Below are 23,725 nucleotides of genomic sequence, written 5' to 3' on the forward strand. Positions count from 1 at the left end.
AAACCTCTTGCGTTGACACTCCCGCTCAAAATGGGGTAGCTGAACGCAAGAATCGCCATCTTCTGGAGGTTGCTCGTTCTCTTATGTTCACTATGGTTGTTCCTCCTCGCTTTTGGGGTGATGCTGTTCTTACAGCCACATATCTTATCAATCGACTTCCCTCCCGTGTTTTGGATGGTCGCTACCCCTTGGATGTGCTCTATGGGAAATCAACCTTTGTTGTGTCTCCCAAAGTCTTTGGTTGTGTCGTGTTTGCCAGGAATCATCATGTACACGGCAAATTTGATCCAAAGGGACTGCGATGCATATTTCTTGGTTATTCTGCTACCCAGAAAGGGTATAAATGCTATCATCCTCCTCCCAGGAAAGTGTTTGTCACTATGGATGTAGTATTCCGGGAGTCTGAAGCTTACTTTAAACAGCCGGAACCTCTGCAGGGGGAGATTATAAGCGGTGAAGAGGTCCCGCTGATTGCTCCGCTAGACATTGAAATACCTACTATAAAGGATACCTCTGTTGAATTCGAAGAAGGGGTTACTGGTCAAGAACAGGAAGTGGGCCAGCTACAACAAGAAAAAATTGTGTACAGTCGGGGAACTGATTTTCCTCTGGACGGCCCTCTATACAAAGAGACCACCACCATTGATCCTACTCAATCGGCATCTGCTCCTGCTCCAAGTCTTGCTCCTAGTCAGATTTCTGGTAAGCCCCCTAGTGATCCCAGTCTTGATTTACCCATTGCTGTTCGGAAATCAAAGAGAAGTTGTACATTGCACCTTATTTCCAACTTTGTGTCATATAACTCACTAACTCCTGCTTTGCATACCTTCATAGCTTCTTTATCCTCTGTTTCCGTCCCTAACAACTGGCAGGAGGCTATCGCCAAACAGAAATGGAAGGATGCGATGAATGAAGAGATGCATGCCCTTGAAAAAAATCAGACCTGGGATTTGGTGAGTCCTCCACCTGGAAAAAGACCTGTTGGTTGCAAATGGGTCTTTGTAGTGAAGCACAAGGCTGATGGCTCAATGGAGAGATACAAGGCGAGGCTTGTTGCCAAAGGGTTTACTCAAACCCAAGGTATTGACTACCAAGAGATGCTATATTGTACGGGTTATTATCTCTTGTGCTGCGAATCGAGGATGGGAACTCCAGCAACTTGAGGTGAAGAATGCCTTCTCGCATGGAGATCTAGAAGAAGATGTCTACATGGAGATACCTCCTGGTTTTACTTCTTCGAAAACTCAAGGAAAGGTATGTAAACTGAAGAGGGCCTTGTATGGTCTGAAACAGTCACCTAGGGCTTGGTTTGGCCGGTTCCATAAGGCTATGATTGTTTATGGGTACAAGCAGAGCAATGCTGATCATACGTTGTTTGTGAAGAAGGTAGGACAGCAAGTGACAATACTGATTGTCTATGTTGATGATATAGTGATCACAGGCAGTGATGCACAAGAAATACAGAAGTTGAAGGCTTATTTGAGCACCGAGTTTGAAGTCAAGGAATTGGGTAGACTAAGGTATTTCTTAGGGATTGAGGTTGCCTATTCAGCTAAAGGCATCTCTCTCTCTCAAAGGAAATATACCTTAGATTTGTTACAAGAGACAAGGATGCTTGGGTGTAAACCAGCATATACCCCCCTTGAGCCCAACACACATTTGAAGAGTAAGGACGGCGACCCAGTGGACAAGAACAGTTATCAGAGGTTAGTTGGCCGATTGATCTACCTCTCACATACTCGGCCGGATATCACATTTGCTGTAAGCCTTGTCAGTCCATACATGCATGATCCTCACTCTTCTCACTTGGAAGTGGCCTATAGAATTCTCCATTACCTCAAGTCATCTCCTGGAAAAGGAATCTTGTTCTCTCCTCATAGCCACCTCCGGATAGAAGCATACACTGATGCAGATTGGGCTGGCAGTCCTGATGATAGGAAATTCACATCCGAGTATTGCACATTTGTTGGAGGAAACCTAACTACTTGGAGAAGCAAAAAACAAGCTGTTGTGGCTCAATCTAGTGCTGAAGTTGAGTTCCGAGCTATGGCCCAGGGTATTTGTGAACTTCTTTGGCTCAAGATGCTGCTTCAAGATTTGGGGATGGTTACTGATCTTCCTATGCGACTCTACTGTGATAGCAAGTCCGCAATCAGCATTGCACACAATCCGGTTCAACATGATCATACCAAACATGTTGAGATTGACCGACATTTTATCAAAGAAAAGTTGGAACAAGGGATAATCTGTATCCCATTTATTCAGTCTAGTGATCAGTTGGCTGATATCCTCACCAAAGGAATCAGTCCTAAGTTATTTTTTCCTATAATTAGCAAGTTGGGCATGTTTGATATGTATGCACCAACTTGAGAGGAAGTTTTGTAATATGGGTTTTAGTCCCACATTGCTTAGATGTATTCTCTTCATATGATTTCAGTATTATAAATAAAGCTGGGCTGTGATCACTTAGATCAAGCCAGTATTCACGGAATTCCACAGATACAAATTGGGCAACTAAAGCAAGAATGGGATCTCAAGTTCACCATCAAATTTTTTTCCCTTGTTTTCAAAAATTAAAAGATTTTAAACTTGGGGAAAAAATGACTTCAAAGAAGAAAAACCCAGAATTTATCTAAAACAAACAATAATACATTTCCATTGGTAAATGCAGGCATGCATAAGTTGTTCCTAGTTGTTATTCTCTATAATTTAAGTTCATTTTACATATATAACTAGAACTTGACATAGGATAAATCTACACAACGTAAAATCCGACTAAGACATGCCAGTTGGCCATACAGCACACTTGCCACCATCTTAAGTACATTAAGTATTATCACCTCTCCAACACCCTGACCCCCTCCCCCTCCCTGCCCCTGCTATCTCTGTCTCTCATGGCCAGGCCTCTCCGTCCAACTCTCCTGCTCCTTCCCTCTCCCACTCTCCCTCTCCATCCCCTGCCCCTTCCTCCCCTTTTCAACCATGCCCCTCCTTCTGAAGGTCACCCTCAGCACTTTGTCCCTCCATCGTTTGTCGAAGCTTCAAGGTACTAAGGTCGCTCAATGCCCTTCTGGACTGCTAGATGAGGAAGTGATCCTTTGGGAAAGTTCCCTTGTTGGTCCCTTCATTGGAAGTAGACCCCCATTCCACATAGTAAAGCTATTCCTATCCAAACTATGGAGAGCTCAAAGGACTTTCAATACATACCCGTTGGGGAATGGCTTCTTCATCTTCAAGTTGACCGACTCCTATGACAAGACCTGAGCTCTGGAAGGAGATCCGTGGCTAGTGGGATGAAAGCCGATCTTCCTATGGCAATGGTCTCATCACCTTCAGCTTCAGCGAGTTGATCACTCCTCCATCCCTCTCTAGATCTCTCTACCTAGGCTCCCACTCCACTACTGGTGCACCGAAGGTCTCAGTCTTGTAGGCTCAGTTCTTGGTACTCCCCTGCACTCTGATCCCAAAACCAGCAGAAAAGATAGTCTTGCTTATGCTTGCATTTGTGTCGAAGTCTCTGCAAGTGAAGCCCTACCATCGACCATCACGGTGGTTGAAGATGATGCCTACTCATTTGTGCAAGAGGTGTCCTATGATTGGTCCTTGCCTCACTATTTGGTTTGCAAAACCTTTGGCCACGACTCCATCCTTTGTCAACCTAACCACTGCTACTGGGGACGAAGCTGATGCTGGCCCAATCGACCCTCATGGTCCTCGCCCTCCTTCCACCAACAATAAACCCCCTCCCCACCTTTCCACCAACAACCCTCCACCCACTCAACCGGACACCACCACCGTGACACCTCTCAGCCCTCACAGTCGTGGTCGAACAAGGACTCGCCATCGTCACCGTCAGCGCATCAGAGAGCAGCTTGCCTCTGGTTCTCCGAGAGGGCACTCTAGTATCCGCTGGTCTCTTCTGGTGGTCCAAGGCAATGAGTTACCCATCAGTCTAAACCCATTCGACTGCCTACAATCGACTGACACTGTTGACCCTGTCACCCTTCCCGAGATAGCTTTTGAAGGATCGCAACTCTCTACAGGCCCCTTCCTCAACTTGTCGCCTTCCGTCGAGATCTGCTCCTGCTATGCAACTTCTAACCCCTCACCCTCGAGAATTCCCTCCTTCTTTTCTCCTCAAGTCAACCCTCTTCCCCATACCCTCCCTCCCCTTTTACCCCTTTCACCATCCTCTCTTCGTCTGGGGGCCACCCAACTCTCGCTCGAAGCTTCGAGTTCTAATCCTCATACGCCTTCTTTGAACCTTGCATTGTATTCTCCCCTCGGTGGGGGCCCACTGCCATAATCCCACCAAACCCACGTTGTACTCCCCTTCTCTCTGGTTCTAGGCCAACCTTATCCCCCCCAAACCATTTTGAACTTGAACCCTCTCGTGCCCACCCTCATGCTATCTCAAAGTACCGTCTTGGCCCCGGGTTCGACCCATAACCTGGCCCACAACCCTTGCCTCTCTCAATCCTCTCCACCTATCATCCCTGGTTCTCCCACCTCCCACCTCCCACCCCTGTTCCCGAACATTTCCCCTCCCCCGCCTCCCCCTCAAAGAACCATCCTCACCCGTTCTTATGTGCGATGGCATCGTAGTGCCTCTCACTCTCGTGCCAATGCCCTCCGTCCTCTCAATGGACGTCCACTGCCCTCTCCCCTCTTTCCTCAATGAATCCTGGTCTAATTTGGAACACCAGGGGTCTCAACTCTCCCTCAAAGAATGCTGAGATTCACTCTCGCATCAAGCTCCTTCAGTCCAAGTCCAGTTTTTGCTGCCTCATTGAAACCCAAGTTCAAGAATTAAATGCTACCCGTATTGCTGCATCCATTGCTCCTGGCTGGTCCCTGATTACCAACTACTCCCATCACCACAGTGGTAGAATCTGGTTCCTCAAAAATCCACCCAACATTTGCTGGCACTTCCATTTGTGACAGTGGAAAAACTCGCCATTGCTGCCAGCCTGCCACCATCAACCAGATTTGGATGGAGCGCAAAATAAGGAAATGGTCCTCCACTTCAAGACCCCTTCAGCTTATTTGGGACTCCATTTCTTTTGACATCAAAAGCAAGCTAGCTTCGATCTCTCCTCCTTGTCGTGACACCCCAAGGAACAGGCACATTGTTGTATCCTGGGGTCTCCCCTCCCCCCCGCTTGAATCCCCCCTCCTCTTGAGGATTGGGTTTTGTTTGGCTTGCTGTATTTTCCTCTTTTTTTCTCCTCCCCGATCTCTCGGGCCACTTGTTCTTTTTCCTTTTGATAATGAATTTTTTATTCACCCAAAAAAAAAAGTATTATCACCTTTTCACCATGGAGCAGATACTGCAAAACTAAATATAAATCATGAAGCTCTAAGCAATTTGAGCTCCAGTGCCTATTTACATGGAAAAAGTATCTGATTCAGTTGCAAAGAGACATTACACTCTACAAGAGTAATCTCACATCAGAACAATTTGACTGCAACCTTAATCATGTAAAATTAAATACAAATCATTAAGCTTCAAAGGAAGGGATACATTATATTTTATAACAAATAGCTGAATTGCAAAGGACATGTATATCTCTATTTATCATACAGGGAGGAATTATCCCAAATTGGGCCCAATCTATCAGAGGCGGATTGGTGAACAGAATACGGCCCAGCCCTAATAGAGTAGAGCAAGTTCTCCCTTCTTCTGCTTGAAGGTAGTGTCATCGAATTCCTTTCAAAGTCCCATAGGTTATAAAAAAAAAAAGATCTATCACCGCTTTAGGTGATTGCGCTCTTTGACAGTTTGATCTTTCATTGGCAATCACCCGGCATTGGATCAAGAAATGTGTTCGAGGACAGTACGGATTCGTTCCTAAAAAGGGCAGAATACTCCTTACCATCCTTTCCATAATTCCCCACTTAAAACTCCGGGATATTCTTTCAGATCTCTAGGTGCACGGCCGTAACGCCTATTGGGCTGCGGAACTCCAGAGAATAAAACAAAACTGGGATTTATCGAATTAATTTGGCGCATTAAGCGCGGATAAGGAAGGAGCATTTTTCAACCTAACGACACATCCAATACCAAAAAAAGCCTTTTCTCTCATTACATTACTACTATTGGACTGTTAGGTTCCTTAGTGTATGATTGTTCCATTATCATTTCGCCGTGATTCACACAGCTGACTAGTGCCTATCGACTTCCTTATTGGATGTCTTTTCTTGTATCTTGGACCTGGTGCTTTTACGATCGAAGGGATTTGGAAAGAAAGGTTCGACTCCTTTCCGGTCGATAGTGTTGGCCATGAAGAGTACCAGAGAAATTGACCTGCGGATGAGATCTCAGAACGCTCTTCTTGGACTAACTGCCAGAAAACGAAGTTGAATGAACCTGGGTACTCACTTTAGATTCCTTCCGATCTTCTGGATTTTGATAGACAGATTACCACTTCTACTTAAGGGCAAACTGGTAACCATCTATTCTCACAGGTTTAGCACCTTGGATCCCATTAAACAGTCAAAGGGAAAGTAGGATTCATTGCTCTTGATACCAGTCAGATTTTTTTATGCTGTAGCTAAGCTATGAGGCTATTGAATGTTATCTAAGGAAATAATCCACGTACCATCTTTTTGTCATTGCTTCGACATGAAATCCCAATGGCCCCTTGAGCAACAGCTGGAAGCATTTCATCAACAGGTATGATGTTTGTGGCATTATCTTCCATCTCTAGGCGTTTTAGCCCAGCCAATGCCAACAAGGTTGCTTGTACGACTCCTTCCCTAACTTTTCTCAATCGTGTCTGTACATTCCCTCTGAAATTTTCCTCCACCTACAACAAGAGAACTTAATGTATAAAAGGAAAGAAGGAGAAAGACATGTAAAATTATTCTATGCCTACTAGTGATGGAAAGATATCAGATAACAATCTTATGAAGCCAAAAAAAAAACCAATTTTGATCAGCAACTTGTAAAAATTTTATTAAGATAAGAAGAACAAAAAAGACAAAAGAAACAGAGGACATTACCAACAGAAAACAAGGCTAACCTGCCTCAACTCCCTATTCATAGAAAAACCACACTACCACACCCTCCCCCTCCCCCCCTCCCCCCCCCAAAAAAAAAAAGAGCAAGCAGCAGGACTTCAATACCTACACACCCCACAACGAAACAGACTGATAGAAGTAAATAAAAAAAATTATATCTTAAAACCTCCACCGTCTCATAAGTGTAACCATCCCCTTTCAGACCACATGCATAAAAGCCCATAGATGGTTTTGAGATATTTCAAAGCTACAAAATAACAGAATATTCAGAAAATTGACACCAATAGATGTACTTGAGAGAGAACCATGAAACAGCAGTCCAAACCCCCCCCCCCCCCGATAAAATGATTATTTATCCCAAAAAAAGATGAGAATGAAACAGAAATCTTCTGGAGCAACGGCAAAATAGTAACATTCAGATGCAACCACATTACACAACCAAACTTTTCGGGTGTTCTTCTTGATAGGTAGCAAAGAAAATTCTAATGACACATGAAAACTGTACAAGGTGAAAAGCCTTCAAACTAGAAGGAACCAAAAAAAAATTCCCCAATACCCCCCCCCCCCCCAAAAAAAGAAGTGATTCATACAGTTTCATCATCCCACTGATGACAGAAATCCCACAGCAAACAATAACTGTCCTCTTTGTTTCTTAGAACTCTTCAAAATAATTACTAAGTAAACTATTTAAGCATTGCTGATCTGACCAACACTCAAATCCAATGGATTGATCAAAAATGTGTCAGGAATCCTGGTTTTGATCCTTCCTTATATACATCTGTAGATTCATAAGATTCAAACAGTAGGACAAAATAGAATTTGGAACCAATAAATGAAACATTTCAAGACTCCAACGCCATTGCCCATTCTACCCAACTATGGTGAGATCATAATTCCAAATACACCTACCAACTAACACTCAGCAGCGTTGATGCTTCCAGTCTTCTGGTGCTGTTTGTACATAATGAATTGATTTTTAAATTTCAATCAAAGTTTCTCAAGACAACCCACCATTAAAAACTCTCTCAATATCAGGAAAATGGTCTTTCCTTCCTTGGTAGGTACAACCCAATAAATTCAGTTTTCAGAAAAGTGTCTCGAGAAAAGGGTGGACGCAAGGGAGATGGTCAAGTGGAATTAAACTCTAAAGAGTCTCAAGAGACCATATGCAGCCCATATCCAAGAGGCAACACAATAATACCTTCACTAGGCACAATGATGGGTGTCAATAGGAGCAAGAAGAGGGGGTCTACCCTTGTTTAAGCTTAGTTTTTTTTTTTTTTCTTTTCTGGATCCTGGTCGAGACTGTTGCAGTGGTTGGGCATGTGGTTATTCAGTGTTGGTTATCACGAGTTAATTTTGTTGGATTTTGTCATCTGGGTGCAGTCGTCAGGGCATGATTATTTAGATGTCCTTCTTGGGGGGTCATTTACTTGGGGAGAGAGAATACAAAATAAGAGGAAAAATGAAAGGAGAGTCAAGAAAGCCAGATCACTTAAGAGACTGTCCTTAAGACAGAGATTTCCCCAACAATCTTGTAAACATAAAAATCTGTAGATGGCATCAACAAAAGCTGTCACTCACTACTATTGTCAGAGACTTGTTCATACTTTCAATGTATCCATGACAAAACATGTGTAGTAGGTCCCCTCAAGAGCACCAACTTTTATCCAAAATGGGCTGAAGATCCACTTTTCATGAAAGATCCCCATTATGAAGGTGAGAAGAGAGATCAAATAAGGAGATATATTTTAATACCAGCAAATGCGAAATCATGTGGTTGATCATCAGGTTTCTTCAAGGAGTTACTCAATTATATGGAAGTTTCCGAGGTCAGAGAGACTGAGAAGCAAAATACTATAAATCTCAGTCTCTTTGATCTCGGAAACTTTCCATATAATTGAGTAACTCCTTGAAGCAAAATACTATAAATCATTCATCCAAAAAAATATATATAAACCAGGTAGCTCACTTCATTCACCAAGTAAGCACAGTATGAGCCAACCAAAAGCTTACCTTAGCAAATGAATTCCTTTTATCTTACTCCACCACAGTACAATGCACACACCAGATTTTATAATGTAATATGGCTATCTCTAGATACATAGTAATTCCAGTCCTAGCAATGCAAAATGCAGATAGCACTTACTTTCAGTGATGGATATCTGTATAGTATTTGTGACTTTCTTCTGAGGGAAGCTGTACCAACAATACTTCCAGCCGGAAGCCTTGCAAGGGAAACTGCACTTGATGAAATGAATACATCCCGGACATCCTCGCGTGGAAGGTTGCAAGGCAAAATTGTTCCAACAGGTAAATAAGTAGGAACGTCTTTCATTGAGTGTACAGCTATGTCAATTTCCCCATTCAAGAGGGCCTCGTCTATCTCTTTTGTGAATAAGCCCTTTCCTCCTAAATCAGCAAGTGGTTGGCTTTGAATTTTATCTCCTGTGGTCTTGATAACCACAATTTCTATGGCTCCTTCTTCAGCCAACTCAGAATGTGTGGCCATAAGTTTGGTCCTGGTTTCATGGGCCTGTGCCAGGGCCAGTGGGCTGTCCTACGTAAAGAACAAATTGAGTCATTCTCTTGAATGAATAAATTCAGTTTCTAAAGCACATCCTTCATCAAAGATGCACGCAAGCCTAATAACCTCATAGAAGCTAACTGAAGTAAAATAACCAAACCCGTGAGTAATAAATTACAGGAAACACCAAATAAATCATTGGAGTTCTGGCCAAAGTGGCACAAATTACGAAAGAAAGAAGTAAGCAAAACACTGATCGAATTAAAGATAAATAAAGCAAGGCAGAATTCATATCAATTTGCTCAACCGGTGAGGATACATAGGAGATACCCAAAGGAAGCATTATGACCAGTGATAAGCATGGCATGCTACATTTCGGGCAATTAAAGGGAAAAAACCCCTTAAAATTTTGAAGAAAGGCGGAACATAATACCTTCCTCTTGTGCCTATTCTTACAAGGGAGACCTTCGTTTGCGTCATCTGCTCGACAGCAATAGCTGCCCTTGTAACCATAATCCTTCGGGATTGATGGGGAGATGGGTTCTTCAGGCATGGTGTAGGGAACCCAACAGCTGAGAAAGATCCAGAGCTCATCTTAGCGGGAAAGAGAGGCAGCTTCAGAGTAATCCTCTCCATTGCAGCAGATGAAGAAGAGTGAGTGGGAGAAAGCTAGAAGAAAGCCAGAAAGGAGAAAGACCTTGACGGAAGTAGTGATATTGATAAGATAATGTCAGCAGATCATCCAATCACACCATCGTTCACCGAACTTACACTGATTTTAACCGTTAAAAGACCATGTTTAGAACTAAAGTTACAGTCTTAAAAATAACGGGGGTTGGAACTTGGAACAGGGAACTTATCGGTTCCTGCTGTAACATGAGTGAAGGTAAGGGTGTCAAAACCTAGCCCGAGCAGGTAAGAATGACTGAAACCAACCGAAAAACCCGGATCGAATCGAACCAAATCGATATTTATTGGATTGATTTTGAACTGGGATATTGCAGGCCGGCTGAAAGTCGGACCGTATTAGATCGATCGAAAACCAAACCAAATGAAACTGATAAAAAAAATTTGATCAGCTTTTAGTTGCTCGACTAATTCCGATATTTATCGAATTAACCTTATCTTGATTCAATCCATTTAGTATTATTCGTATTCAAATTATTCTTACAGTGGTTTATTCCACTGTAATGTTCTTCCATCAGGGTTTCAGGACATCTCACTCTTCGTCTTTGGGTTTTTCCAAATAGCGGAGGCTCCAGATAGCCAAGGTCAATTATACCAAGCGAAGAAGGACACTGTAGATAATGACGAAACAAAAACTCTAGGGGCATCCGATGGCGAGAATCAAAAGGGCAAGTAAAAAAATCATGGTCGGGAACAGTGGGCTTGCTAGAATAAAGAAGATCAGAAACTGATTTGAGGTTGGTCTGGGCGAGATCGATGAAGTTTTTGACAATTGAAATAGTGGTTTGAAAATCGGTATTTGAAGGAGAGACGGGAGTTGTATCCGAGGTTGAGGTTTCAGGGAGAAGAGCTTGAGGGGGCTGAGGAAGAGCGTAGGAGAAATCTGGGTTTGGGATCAAAATAGGGTTAGGGTAGAATAGAAAATAGGTTTGGGGAAGACGAGGGTATAAGAATATTTCAAGTATAATAATCCATTATTAATTTTGTGTTTTTTTTTTTCTTTTAAATCGAAGGGGTGAGCAAGATGGTTATTGGAGTTCATCAAAAAACGATGGTTGTTGGAAATCTCAGATTAATTAATGTTTAAAGCAAAATACAGGGGGTGTACATGCAATTTTCACTAAACAAAAACACAACTACTAATTACAAGTGGGCGAAGGAACAAAATTACAAAGACACCAGATCGAAGAGGGCTTCGCAATAGCCTCTAATAGTAATTCTATTCATATACAACATATCCACATTATAGACCGAAAGAGCGTGGATGAGTTAAATTTCAAATGGGAGCAAAATTATGTGATGATTTCAGCTAGCCAAAGCCACAGCCATAGCCACCACCGTATCATCACCACCACCGCCACTACTAATTCCACCACCTCGATCTAGTATTCCCTAGGGTTAATATATTTCCTTGATCACTTGTGATGTCTTGTAGAGCAGCAGCAGCAGTGGTTACAGCAGCATTGCCTGCATCCACCATAAGAACCAAGCCATCATCAGCTTTGATGCCTCCTCACTGTCTATTCCTCGACTACTGCTTTGTTGATAATTAAACAGGAGGAGGAGAAGCAGTATTTGGCCTATAGCTTTGGTTGTTGGTGTTTTCTGCTCTCTTAAACCGTGATCTGGTGGTGCAAAGACAGAAGAAAGCAAATGCAATACCAAGACAGACAAACATAGAAGCAAATATAGCACGCCAAGCAATGATCAGAATGATAGCATAAGTCTTCATACTCCTCTCTGCCTTCTGATCTCTGATTGCTAGCTAGCTGTTAATTTGATCGATATCGATGATAAAATTCACAAAATTCGTGTACGTATTTTCTACAGATTAATTAAGCTTTATATATAATCAATTTTGATTATATTGTACAATATTAGTTCAAGTGAAGTATCAACTTCAAGACCCAACTTTTTCTATGCAATTAATTCTATATATATCGTTTACCTTAAATTTTCTTACATTGTTTAGCTAGCTGTCCATTTGTTTATCGATCGTTTGACTCTTCGTTCCCCGGGGTGCATCAAAAGTTTCTCCAACCACTGCACTATTTTGTTTATTAATTGGAGGAAGAATCGACAAGGATTTGGATCTTCTACAGTGCAGTTGCTCGTTCTGCCTGTGCTGTGTAGACACAGGGCCATGTGTAAAGACCGCCTTACCCCTATTCGAGTAAGACCCCTGCCCGAACGCCTTGCTCGAGTAAGGATAGGTGGTCTTTGCGCGTGACCCTGGGTCTACGCAGCACAGGCAGGACGGACAGCTACACCGAAAAAGATCTGGATCCAATGGACAAACAATAAGCTCGATCTGTTCATCATCATGACTTACAAGTAAATAAAATGAAATTAGCAGACGACATGTGGGTGTCTCCGCCTCACCCAACCCCAGTCCTTTTTTATTTTTTTCCGCTACCATAACCTACCGGACTTAGAAACACTTTCATTAATACTTTAATTAATGCTAAAACAACCAATTGGTATATATATATAATTTTATACAGCAGCAAAGAAAAAAAGTATCATGAAAAAACACATATTTATGAACAGGACAATTCTGCACCGTTGAAAACACAAGATGAAGCATACAGTTGTAAAAGGGCCCAATTAAATTTGACATTTCAACAAAGGCCGTTGTTCTCTGCTCGGGACCACATGGGGGTGCAGCCTGCGCCCAAAGGCCCCAGACACATGGAGTAGGATGCGATAGTCATTTCAGTCATTGAAGGGGTAAGGTGGTCATTTCTCATCTCTCATGTGTCTGGGCACATGCTGCGCCCCCACTACAGAGAACATTTTCCCTTTGAACAAGTAATGTATGGTATATCCTCTTCCCATTCAATGGTTCCGATCGATTTGATGACTTGACATGCTACATGGCAAAACCAAGCACTATGATTTTTTTTTTTGATAAAAGCACTTCATTAACGGGGGAACAAAGTTCCCAAAGCATCAGCAAACAACAAAGGGGAGATAAAAGGGGGAGGGGTTGAGAGCCAACACATGGAGTGCTGGGAGTCCGCAGCCGTTGAGGCAAGTAGATTAGCAACGCCGTTGGCCTCACGATACACATGTACAAACTGAAGAACATCAAAGAACGAAAAGAGTGATCGACAGTCTGAGATTATAGCTGAAATTCTCCACGGCACCTCCCTAGTATGCCCATTAAGTAGATTGATAAGAAGAAGATTATCGCTCTCAAATGTAACTTGTTTCAACTCAAGATGGAGTGCCATCAACATCGCTCTTCTAGCCGCTAGTGCTTCTGCCGCCAGTGCTGAATTCCACCCTATGCCCTCCGAAAAAGCACAGATAAACTGTGCAGAATTGTTCCGGCAGACTCCACCTATACCTACAATTCCTGGGTTACCCTTGCTGGCTCCAGCTATATTGAATTTGTAAGGGTGCTTGAGGCTGCCTTCAACCTATTAATCTTGTTGGTCTTGGTGTGCAGTAATGATAGTATTGAATTGCCTCTTTAGTTGTTGTTATGACTCTAAGGAGGATGCCATTAATGTTGAAAGGCTCCTGTCGAAAGGTGTAGTCCCAATAGCCAACCTATATATACCAGAGGATGCTGCATACCAGAGCCGTTTTGAAAATGCTGTCTCTGGTGGCTGTACTAAGGCCTTGAAGAAGGGATCCCAATACTCCAATTAAGGTATGATTCTCAAACAATTGTTGTAGTTCAACTTGATTCCATATGGGAGAGATGAAAGGGCATGTCAGAAACAAATGCTCCGCGGACTGTGTATGAGATTGGCAGAGATTGCAAAGGACTAAGATTTAGCGCTCTACTGAGTAGGACATCAGGAAGCGGGAGCTTGTTATGGAGTGTTTTCCATATGAGATGTTGAATCTTAGGAATAGTTGGGAGGTGCCAAACTTTGAGCCATTTACTTTGGGGTTGATGGAGAAGACCATAAGTGGCAATGCTATAAGTTGAAGCAACTGTGAAAGCTCCAGATGAAGTTGGGGCCCAAATATACTGGTCCTCCAAAGAAAAATAAGGGATTGGTATAGACACAATCCTCCATGCTACATTAGGGGGCCACCAATGGAAAACTACGTCCCATTTCCATGTGCTAGAAGGGGCGTCAATGAGACCAAGCTCTATGATCGAACTGCACTTATTCTCACCTAATCTAATGGATCACCATCCTTTTGTCATGACATTTTTTTTTTATTAAATATTTAAAAACCAAAGCCGAATCAGAAGGAACTTCCTAAGTTCCTAAATGAACTCATTCCAGGCTCGAATCAATGAAAGAAAATATAAAAAAATAAAAAATAAAAAACAAAAAACCGTAACCCATAAATTTCTTCACTGCAACTTCAATTTTGGAGGTTTGATTTTAGGGTTCATCTTCCCCAAATGGTTGAAAATAAAACCCTAAACCATTTGGGGAAGATGAGGGCAATTTGGTCATTTTATTTTTTAATTTTGGTGAGTTTTTATTAGAAGGGCATTTTGGTCATAAGATACCCTGAAACTAACGTCTAAAGTCCCAAATTAACGGATTGGACCAAAATGCTACACTGTGTTGAAAGTAGAGAGGAGTTTGCAATTAGAAAAGTTGTAGAGGGGCATTTGGACAAATGGGCACTTTCCCATCGATTTGATGACTTGACATGCTACATGGCAAAACCAAGCTCTATGATCGAATTGCACTTATTCTCACCGAATCCAATGCTATACTTTATTAATTTTCAATTGTTAAGTTGATAGTGGGGTTTAAACCAAAGTTTAGATATAGTTTCCCCATCTACCCCAATCACATCTTTGGGGGAAGTTCATTTCATGCTTTTTCCATAGACCAATTTTCTCAACAAAAAAAAAAAGGGAAAAATTACTTGTGCACCCCCTGTAGTATAGCCCAAATGCAAAACTAGAGTCAATTAGTGATTGATTGAAAAAATTCATTTTACCCTTATTAGCTATTCAATTGAAAATTGTGAAATAAAAATTTCCAACTTACCCTTTCAATGTTTTAACCTAAAAAATCTCAAATCCATCGCCGGCAAAGGTAAAAGTGAAGACGACAACTGAAATTTCCGGCAAGGCTCACTGTTGCAACTCCCCAAAGAAGGTATGTCTCTAGAGGGAAAATATAGAAAATCAAGACTAAGCTCCTGGCAAAGTTACCAACAACCACAGAAGCAAAACTAGAGCCAGCCGGAGAGAAAAGTGTAAAGAGAATGCTCAAGGTTGTTTTGGATTTAATCCATTGTGTATTGTATTGAGAAAACTGTGTATATATATATAAGTTATAATGGAGAAATTGACTCCATGATGTAAGGAAAAGAATCAAAACTGATGCTGAGCTAATGCTATCCTACCTAACATTGAGTTGTACAGATATGGAGAATATAACAAAGAAGGAAGGGAGTGATTTGTGGGTCAATGCCAACCCAATGGCTGAATATCCGGTAATACTCCCCCTCAAGATGGAGCATGAAGATTCTGAATGCCCAGCTTGGACGTGAGATGCAAGAAAGTGGTCTGACCGAGTGACTTGGTGAATAAATCTGCCAGTTGTTCGGCGGAAGCAATTTTTGCAGTGCGAATCAGTCCTTGAGCTATTTGTTCACGAACGACGTGACAGTCTACTTCTATGTGCTTGGTTCGTTCGTGATATACTGAGTTGGCTGCTATGTGAAGAGCAACCTGATTATCACAATATAAGGGAGCTGCTTGTGGTGGTGGTAATCCAAGGTCTTGTAAGAGATATGAGAGCCATTTGATTTCACATGGCACGGTATTCGGCTTATGCAGAGGACCGAGATACAGTGGCCTGTTTCTTCGTCTTCCAAGATATAGGATTAGATCTAAGGAGAATGCAATAACCTATCGTTGAACGTCTAGTCATTGGGCAACTGGCCCAATCAGAGTCACAAAATGCTTGCAGCTGCAAGTCATTGTGGCGATGAAAAAAAAGTCCTTGTCCAGGGGTGCCTTTTAAGTACCGAAGTAAACGATGTGCTGCCTCGAGATGAGGCTGTCTAGGTTGGTGCATAAACTGGCTTAATATGTTGATCATATGTACGATGTCAGGCCTTGTGACAGTGAGGTAGATTAAGCGACCAATTAACCGGCGATAAGGTGTGGGATTAGTGAGAACAGTACCAGTAGAGTCTGAAAGTTTGAGGTTCTGCTCAGGGAATTTGGCTGGTCTGGCACCAGTGAGACCACTGTCATTGAGGATGTCCAAAGTATACTTTCTTTGGCAGAGGGAGAGCCCTTTTTTGGAACGGGCAACCTCAATGGCCAGAAAATATTTTAGCGGCCCAATGTCCTTGGTATAGAAGTGTTTACAGATTTTGCTTTTGATGTCCTGAAGTAAAACTTCGTCAGATCCAGTGATGATGATGTCATCGACGTAAACTAGTACGTATACTGAATCGGAATGATGCTTTAGAACAAAAAGTGAGTGATCAGCCTATGATTGTGAAAAATCGAAACTCAGTAGAGCGGTGGATAATTTTGCAAACCAATTACGCAACGCCTGTTTAAGACCATAAATGGAGCGTTGTAGTTTGCAAACTGTGGACTCCCCTTTACAACGAAAACCTGGTGGTGGCATCATATAGATATCTTCCGAAAGATCCCCATGTAAGAACACATTGTTGACGTCCAATTGGTGTAGGGACCAGTCATTAGCAACAACAATGGTAAGTAGAACACGAACTGTAACAAGTTTGGTGACCGGAGCATATGTATCATTATAATCTAACCCTCAATCTGTGAATACCCCTTAGCAACAAGACGAGCTTTGTAACGTTCGACAGAACCATCAGCCCGTCGCTTGATTTTGTAGACCCATTTAGATCCAATGGCTTTCTTTCCAGGGGGCAAAGGAACCAAGGTCCACGTGTTATTGTTGGTAAGCGCAACTATCTCATTGTGCATTGCTTCTCGCCATTCGGAATGCTTCATTGCCTCGGCGAAACTGTGAGGCTTAGTTGAAGATGTTAGAGCAGTGAGAAATGACATGTGCTTAGGTGAGAGACAATGATAACCTAAGAAATGGACTAGCGGATGAGATGTACCTGGGCCAACGAGCGAAGAACAACCTGCTTGGGTGAGAGATAGGTGATAATCTTTGAGGTAAGCGGGCGGTTTAGTGATGCAAGGTGGGCATTGGGGGGGGTGGTGGTGGTAAAGGTGGAGGCTGAGAGGGGGAGAAGTTGGTGTTGGTGGGGCATTAAACGCATTGTCAATGGGTGGGGGTGTAGGTGAAGGTAGGTCTTCAAAATCAGGGGCGAGTAAGGGTAGGACGTGGTGAACTGGGGTGGTGGGTTGGGTAGATTGTTGATATGGAAAAGTTGTTTCATGAAAGACAACGTCGCGAGAGACGTAGGTAACATGGGTGGAGAGGTCATAGATCTTGTATCCTTTTTGGCCATGGGGATAACCAATAAATATGCCAGGTAAAGCTCTCTGATCAAATTTGTGTTTGACATTTATGTTGCGTGCAAAACAAAGGCATCCAAAAACTTTGAGGTGGGATAGGATTGGGGTTTTGTGAAATAATATTTCATGTGGTGATTTGCCATGAAGGACTGTGGTTGGTAAACGATTGACTAAATAACAAGCGGTGAGGACACAATCCCCCCAAAATGTGAAGGGTAAATTGGCTTGAAATCGAAGAGCTCTGGCCACATTTAGGAGGTGGCAATGTTTACACTCCACAACACCATTTTGTTGTGGAGTGGAAACACAGCTAGACTGTTGCAGAACTCCTAGATTTTGAAAAAAAGTGAATGTATCAGTATCAAAAAATTCTCTAGCATTATCGGTACGAATTTGACGAATGGTGACATTGAACTGGGTTTTTATGGTTGTAAAAAAATTACGAATTAAAGATGAAGTTTCTGATTTGTGGTTCATTAGACATACCCGTTTACAGCGTGAATAATCATCCACAATTGTCAAAAAATGACGTGCCCCAGACAGGGAGGGGGTATGATAAGGTCCCCAAACATCGGCATGGATTAAATCAAAACAGTTTGTAGTTGAGATAATGCTAGAAGGGAAGGGAAGCCTTGTTTGTTTCGCAACAGGACAAATAGTGCCAACACCCTTATTTGAAAAAGAAACATTAGAGTCTAATTTGCTTAAGGTTGGGAGAAGAGATGGAGAACAATGGCCTAAGCGCCAGTGCCATAAAGCAAATGGGGATGGGGATGTGAAGGCCGAAGCTATTGGAGTGGATGAGGCCAAGTAGTAGAGACCACCTATTTTTTCACCCTTCGCAAAAATCGTCTTCGTCCGTAGGTCCTGAAAAAAACAGCAATCATGATGAAAGGTAAGAGCACAATTAGTTTGGGCCGTGAGATGACTCACAAATAAGAGATTAAAACGAAATGATGGTACAAATAAAACATCAGTTAAACGCACATGGGGAAGTATAGGCACAATGCCAATATGAGTAACAGGTGCATTAGTGCCATTAGGTAACCGAATTGAAGAAGGTACCATGGAGGGCTGGGAGGTGGAAAATAGACGGATATCAGAGACCATGTGGTCTATAGCGCCTGTGTCTATAATCCAAAGGCAAGGAGATGGGATGGTGGTATTATCTGAGATGTTGACCAGAGGGTGGGGATTACCAGTGTGCAATAGAGAAAGAAGCGACTGGATTTGCTCAGCCAAGATGGATGTGACAGCAGAATTAGGGGATGTTGAATCGCCGGTCTGCGAAGCATTTGCAACAAGGGAGCAAGAAGGTGCAACGTTGTGAGATTAGCGTGCTTTGCCCTTGCTGTCATCGCTGGAACGTGGTGTCCAGTTTGGTGGGTAGCCGTGGAGTTTAAAACATTTGGAATTAGAGTGTCCATCCATGTTACATGGGTGCAGTGGTAACGTGGACAATTGGAGCCTTTTGATTCAGATTGAGTTGCATTATGTTGAGATGCCAAGGCTACCTGATCAGGGGGGTCGAGCACGCAGTATGCAACGAGCGCTGACGCTCCTCTTGCAGTAGAAGAGAGTAAGCCTTTGGCATGGTAGGGAGAGGGTCCATTAGGAGAATCTGACTCCTCACAGCAGAAAAAGATTCGTTAAGGCCCTGGAGAAAATCCATAAGGGCGTTAGTGTCTATATAGCTTTGAAGTGTGGCCATGGCGCCACAGGTACACGTTGGCAGTAGTCTGTATGATGCAAGTTCATCACAGTATGCCTTCAAGGTGGTGTAAAAAGTGGCGATGGAATCGGTGCCTTGGTAATAATTGGAGATGGAGCGTCGAATTTCAAACAATCGGGGTGCATTTTTTTAAGAAAATCTATCTTGGAGTTCCTTCCAAATAGCACTAGCAATGGTAATCCAGAGGAGGCTATTTGTAATAGGAGACGTGGTAGACTGAATGAGCCACGAAGTGACCATGGAGTTGCATCGATCCCAAGCGGGACTGGTTGCAGATCCAGCAGCAGGTTTGGTGAGAGTTCCATCAACAAATCCGAGTTTGTTCTTGGCTTGGAGGGCCATAGTGATGGCACGGCTCCAGGTGGGAAAGTTATCTCCGTTTAGAAGCTGAGTGATCAGAGGAGTGCCTGGATGGTCTGAGTTGTGGAGAAAGAATGGAGAAGTAGGATCGGCAATTGTTGGTGGTGTGGCCATTAGAGTTGAAAAAGAAGAACAGTAGGAGGACCAGAACCGTTGTTTTAGGCTGAGACCATGTAAAGAGAATGCTCAAGGTTGTTTTGGATTTAGTCCGTTGTGTATTGTATTGAGAAAACTGTGTATATATATACAAGTTACAATGGAGAAATTGACTCCATGATGCAAGGAAAAGAATCAAAACTGATGCTGAACTAATGCTATCCTACCTAACATTGAGCTGTACAGATATGGAGAATAGAACGAAGAAGGAAGGGAGTGATTTGTGGGTCAATGCCAACCCAATGGCTGAATATCCGGTAATAAAAAGCCTGTCCATAAGCCGGTCAGTTAAGCCAGAGGTGGTCTGTGCTTCATCTCCATTGCTTGTATCAAAGCGATTAGCTCGCAAAATCCCCAATGGCGCCGATGAAGGAGATAGGCTCCAACGGAAACCCCTCCCAAGCACCCGAAATATCTCGTCGGCCACGGGGTGGCTTTGCAGAGAGAACTTGCGCAAAGAGACACTGCTCAAACCCTCACCTACAACAAACCGAAGACCTACATGATCTCTTCAGATCCAAGTCAACAATCAAGAACATTATTGATGAAGGGAAGAATGACGGCGCGGATTGTAAATTTGTTATCCATGTAGGTTACAGAATGCAAGTTCACCGAATTTCCAATGGTCCATTGACAAGTTAATGGTTGGATTCCCTCTCTTCCTCTCTCTGTATCTCCCCCTCTCTTATGGCCATCATCGCCGACTGAATTCTCTGCAACTCTCTGTCAATCCATATATCTAACCATCTACGGCCCTCCCTCTCCGTCCATTTCTCCAACCGATCTCGATTTCGTAGAGTTGCAGAAGCCGAATTTTTCCTCGGCCCACTCTCCGCCATTTCTCCTTCTCTGCAACTACCAGAAAAGGGAAGCCTTTGCCAGAGAGAAGATGAAGATGAGGGTTCGGCGTTTCAGCGAGTGGTGTCGTTTATGGTGGTGAAGGAGTCCATTCCAACATTGACAGAACAGAGAGGGTGAAATGGGATTGTGTGTGTTGCAGGAAATTGGGTAAACGCAAAGAGTTGCAGAAAATTAGGCAAATGCAAAGGGTGGACGAAAGAGGAGAAGAAGATGAGCATCACTTCGTTCGAGATTTGGTGTTTTGTGGGTCCCATTTTTATATTAATTTTTTATGTAGTTTGAACATTTAGGAATTTTCTAACCCATGATGTCATCATTAAACGGTGATTGACTAACATACAAGGGCTATTTGTAAAAAATCTTATAATGCAAGGGATGTTCAAATAATTGTTAAAAAGTTTTGGGTATCAAGCAATCGGGCCATAGTATAGGAGATATACAAGTAATCACATACAAGGGCTATTTGTAAGAAATCTTATAATGTAGGGGATGTTCAAATAATTGCTTAAAAAGTTTGAGGTATCAAGCAATCGAGTCATAGTATAGGGGGTGTACAAGTAATTTTTCCTTTTTTTTCTTGGATGCTTATGATTGTATTCTTGTATGGCCTTGACTCCTGCAACGAGACAAGTTATATGGAGTCATGAGACACAGATTTCTAGATGGTTAAGGCCTAAGGTCCCCTATTCTCATGTAAAGTTTCATTTTAAATGACCCTACAAAATAAAGCTTTGAAAACAAAGCAATAAACATCTTCTATGGTCTTCTTTACTGAAACACCCACTTCAACCTTGAAGCTTGCATCAAGGCACATTAGAACAGTCCCTATGTCTTGGAATCTATTTTTATTTATTTATTATTTTTTAGAATTCTCTTTTTCTTGGAATTAAGCATGTAATCTCAACCCTTAAAGAGATATTTGATAATGAAAGTTGCTATAAGCATTTCCTTGAACCAAAATGTAATCTTGAACCTTGAAGAGTTCATCCCTTTTGAAACCTGTAGAGTTTCTCACCATCCTTGAAGAGTTGGTGCTTTCCATTGTGTTACTTGCATCCTATAAGAGTTGCAACAACACTTTTGGTACTGCTACACATCTTAGAAGAAAGGTGCTTCAGTCCTATATTTATCCTTTTACAAAAATCCACAAAAAATACTTTGTTTTCAATTTCAGAATTCATATTTGCAGAAGGTTTGTGTTCTTAGCTTCTTTTCACCAATCTAAAGTCCGAATCAGAGCAAACTTTCTTGACAAAAATTTTATCCCCACGAGTCTTCTTTCAGTAGGATTTTGAATCAAGTCAATACAACCTATATTGAGAAAGTTATGTTCATTTTAATAAGGTCGCACAAAACATAAAATTTCTGCACATCTTATTTTTGTGTTTGAATTTGTGTAACTCACTCTCCCGATCCGTTGTTCAAGTAGCCTATAAAGGGTTTACATCAGAAACTCACCAAGGGTACACTTGTTGTTGCAAAGGGAAAGGCATGTTGTACTTTGTACAAGACTCAAGCAATGGTTTGCAATAATGACTTGAATGTTGTTGAAGATGATTCCTCTCCAAATTTGTGACATAAAAGGCTTGGCCACATGAGTGAAAAAAGCATGCAGGTTTTGGCAAAGAAGTAACTTATCCCATGCACTAAAGGTATATCTCTTGACCCTTGTGATCATTGCCTAGTTCGTAAACATCATAGAATTTCATTCTGTAAATCATCAAAAAGAAAATCTAATGTATTGGATTTAGTTTACTCTAATGTTTGTGGTCCAATTGAAGTAAAATCTCTTGGTGGTAATTCTTATTCTGTGACCTTTATTAATGATGCGTCTAGGAGAGTGGGTTTATTTATTGAAAATTAAAGATCAAGTGTTTCAGTTTTCCAACAATTCTATCCTAAGTTGGAAAGGGAGATAGTTAAATAGTGAAATGTCTCCATACAAATAATGAGAGTGAATACACTTCAAATGAATTTAAAGGTTATTGTACTAGTTATGGCATTTGGCATGAGAAAACAGTACCCCGCATTCCTCAACATAATGGTATTGCAGAAGAAAAAATCGAACCATTATTGAAAGAGTCAGATGCATGTTACACACTGCCGATTTGCCTAAGCCATTTTGTGGAGAAGCTGTTTGGACAGCATGGTACTTGATTAACAAATCTCCTTCAGCTCCTTTAGAGGGGAGATATCCCATAAAGGGTATGGACAAGTAAGAATTTGGCTTACTCTCATTTGAAGGTGTTTGGATTCTGTTATGTATGTCTCGAATTCTTGGACCCGTTTCGAAGAATGACCCGCTCCGACATTTTTGGTGGCGACCCGAATGGAACTTTTTCTAAGATTTGTGATGGTATCGGCCCAAGACCGGAGCCCATCACTGATCTCGTTGGGGGTGCGGGGGTGAAACCCCTGGGTACGGTTCGACCCTACCCGATGGATCGACCCAGATCCGATGGAGGAGTATTTATGTTCCTTACCCGCTTTATTGTAAAGAGAGAGGAAGATTTTGGGGTTTTCGTTCTAGGGTTTCTGAGAAAGAGCAGCAGCACTGATTTGGGTGTTCTTGAGAGTTTCCATTGTAATTTTTCTCCGATTTGCATAGTGAATCATGTTCTTTTTCGCCCGTGGATGTAGCACACCATACTGGTGTGTGAACCACGTTATATCTTTGTGTTCTTTTGCTTGGTTCTTGTTTCTTTTCGTGATTTTGTTGGTGTTTGCTATAACAGATGCAAAGCATTTGTGTCTACGTGCCTAAAGAACATAGATCAAAGCTTGATGATAAATCAACCCCATGCATATTTTATGGGTTATGCAGATGAAGAATTTGGCTATACGCTATGAGATCCTAAAAATAAGAAGATTGTGAGAAGTAGGGATGTGGTCTTCCATAAGGACCAAACTTTGGCAGATTTTGAGATGGCTGTAAAGTCTGCCATTAAAATGGATTTGTTGTAGA

General features: G+C 42.1%; 1 protein-coding gene across 1 annotated transcript in view; it reads right to left on the reverse strand.

The window, feature by feature from the left end:
* LOC122651513 (porphobilinogen deaminase, chloroplastic) overlaps positions 1-10,247 on the reverse strand; it is a 49,257-nt gene extending 39,010 nt beyond the window's left edge. The window contains exons 1-3 of the mRNA XM_043844924.1: positions 9,984-10,247; positions 9,173-9,578; positions 6,603-6,809 (exon numbers count right to left, since the gene is read on the reverse strand). Coding sequence (XP_043700859.1) covers positions 6,603-6,809; positions 9,173-9,578; positions 9,984-10,186 — 816 coding nt within the window. The 5' untranslated portion in view covers positions 10,187-10,247. The remainder of the gene's footprint in view (positions 1-6,602; positions 6,810-9,172; positions 9,579-9,983) is intronic.
* Between the last annotated feature and the right edge of the window lie 13,478 nt (positions 10,248-23,725).

The sequence above is a fragment of the Telopea speciosissima genome, chromosome 2, assembly GCF_018873765.1.
Source record: "Telopea speciosissima isolate NSW1024214 ecotype Mountain lineage chromosome 2, Tspe_v1, whole genome shotgun sequence".
NCBI lineage: Eukaryota > Viridiplantae > Streptophyta > Magnoliopsida > Proteales > Proteaceae > Telopea > Telopea speciosissima.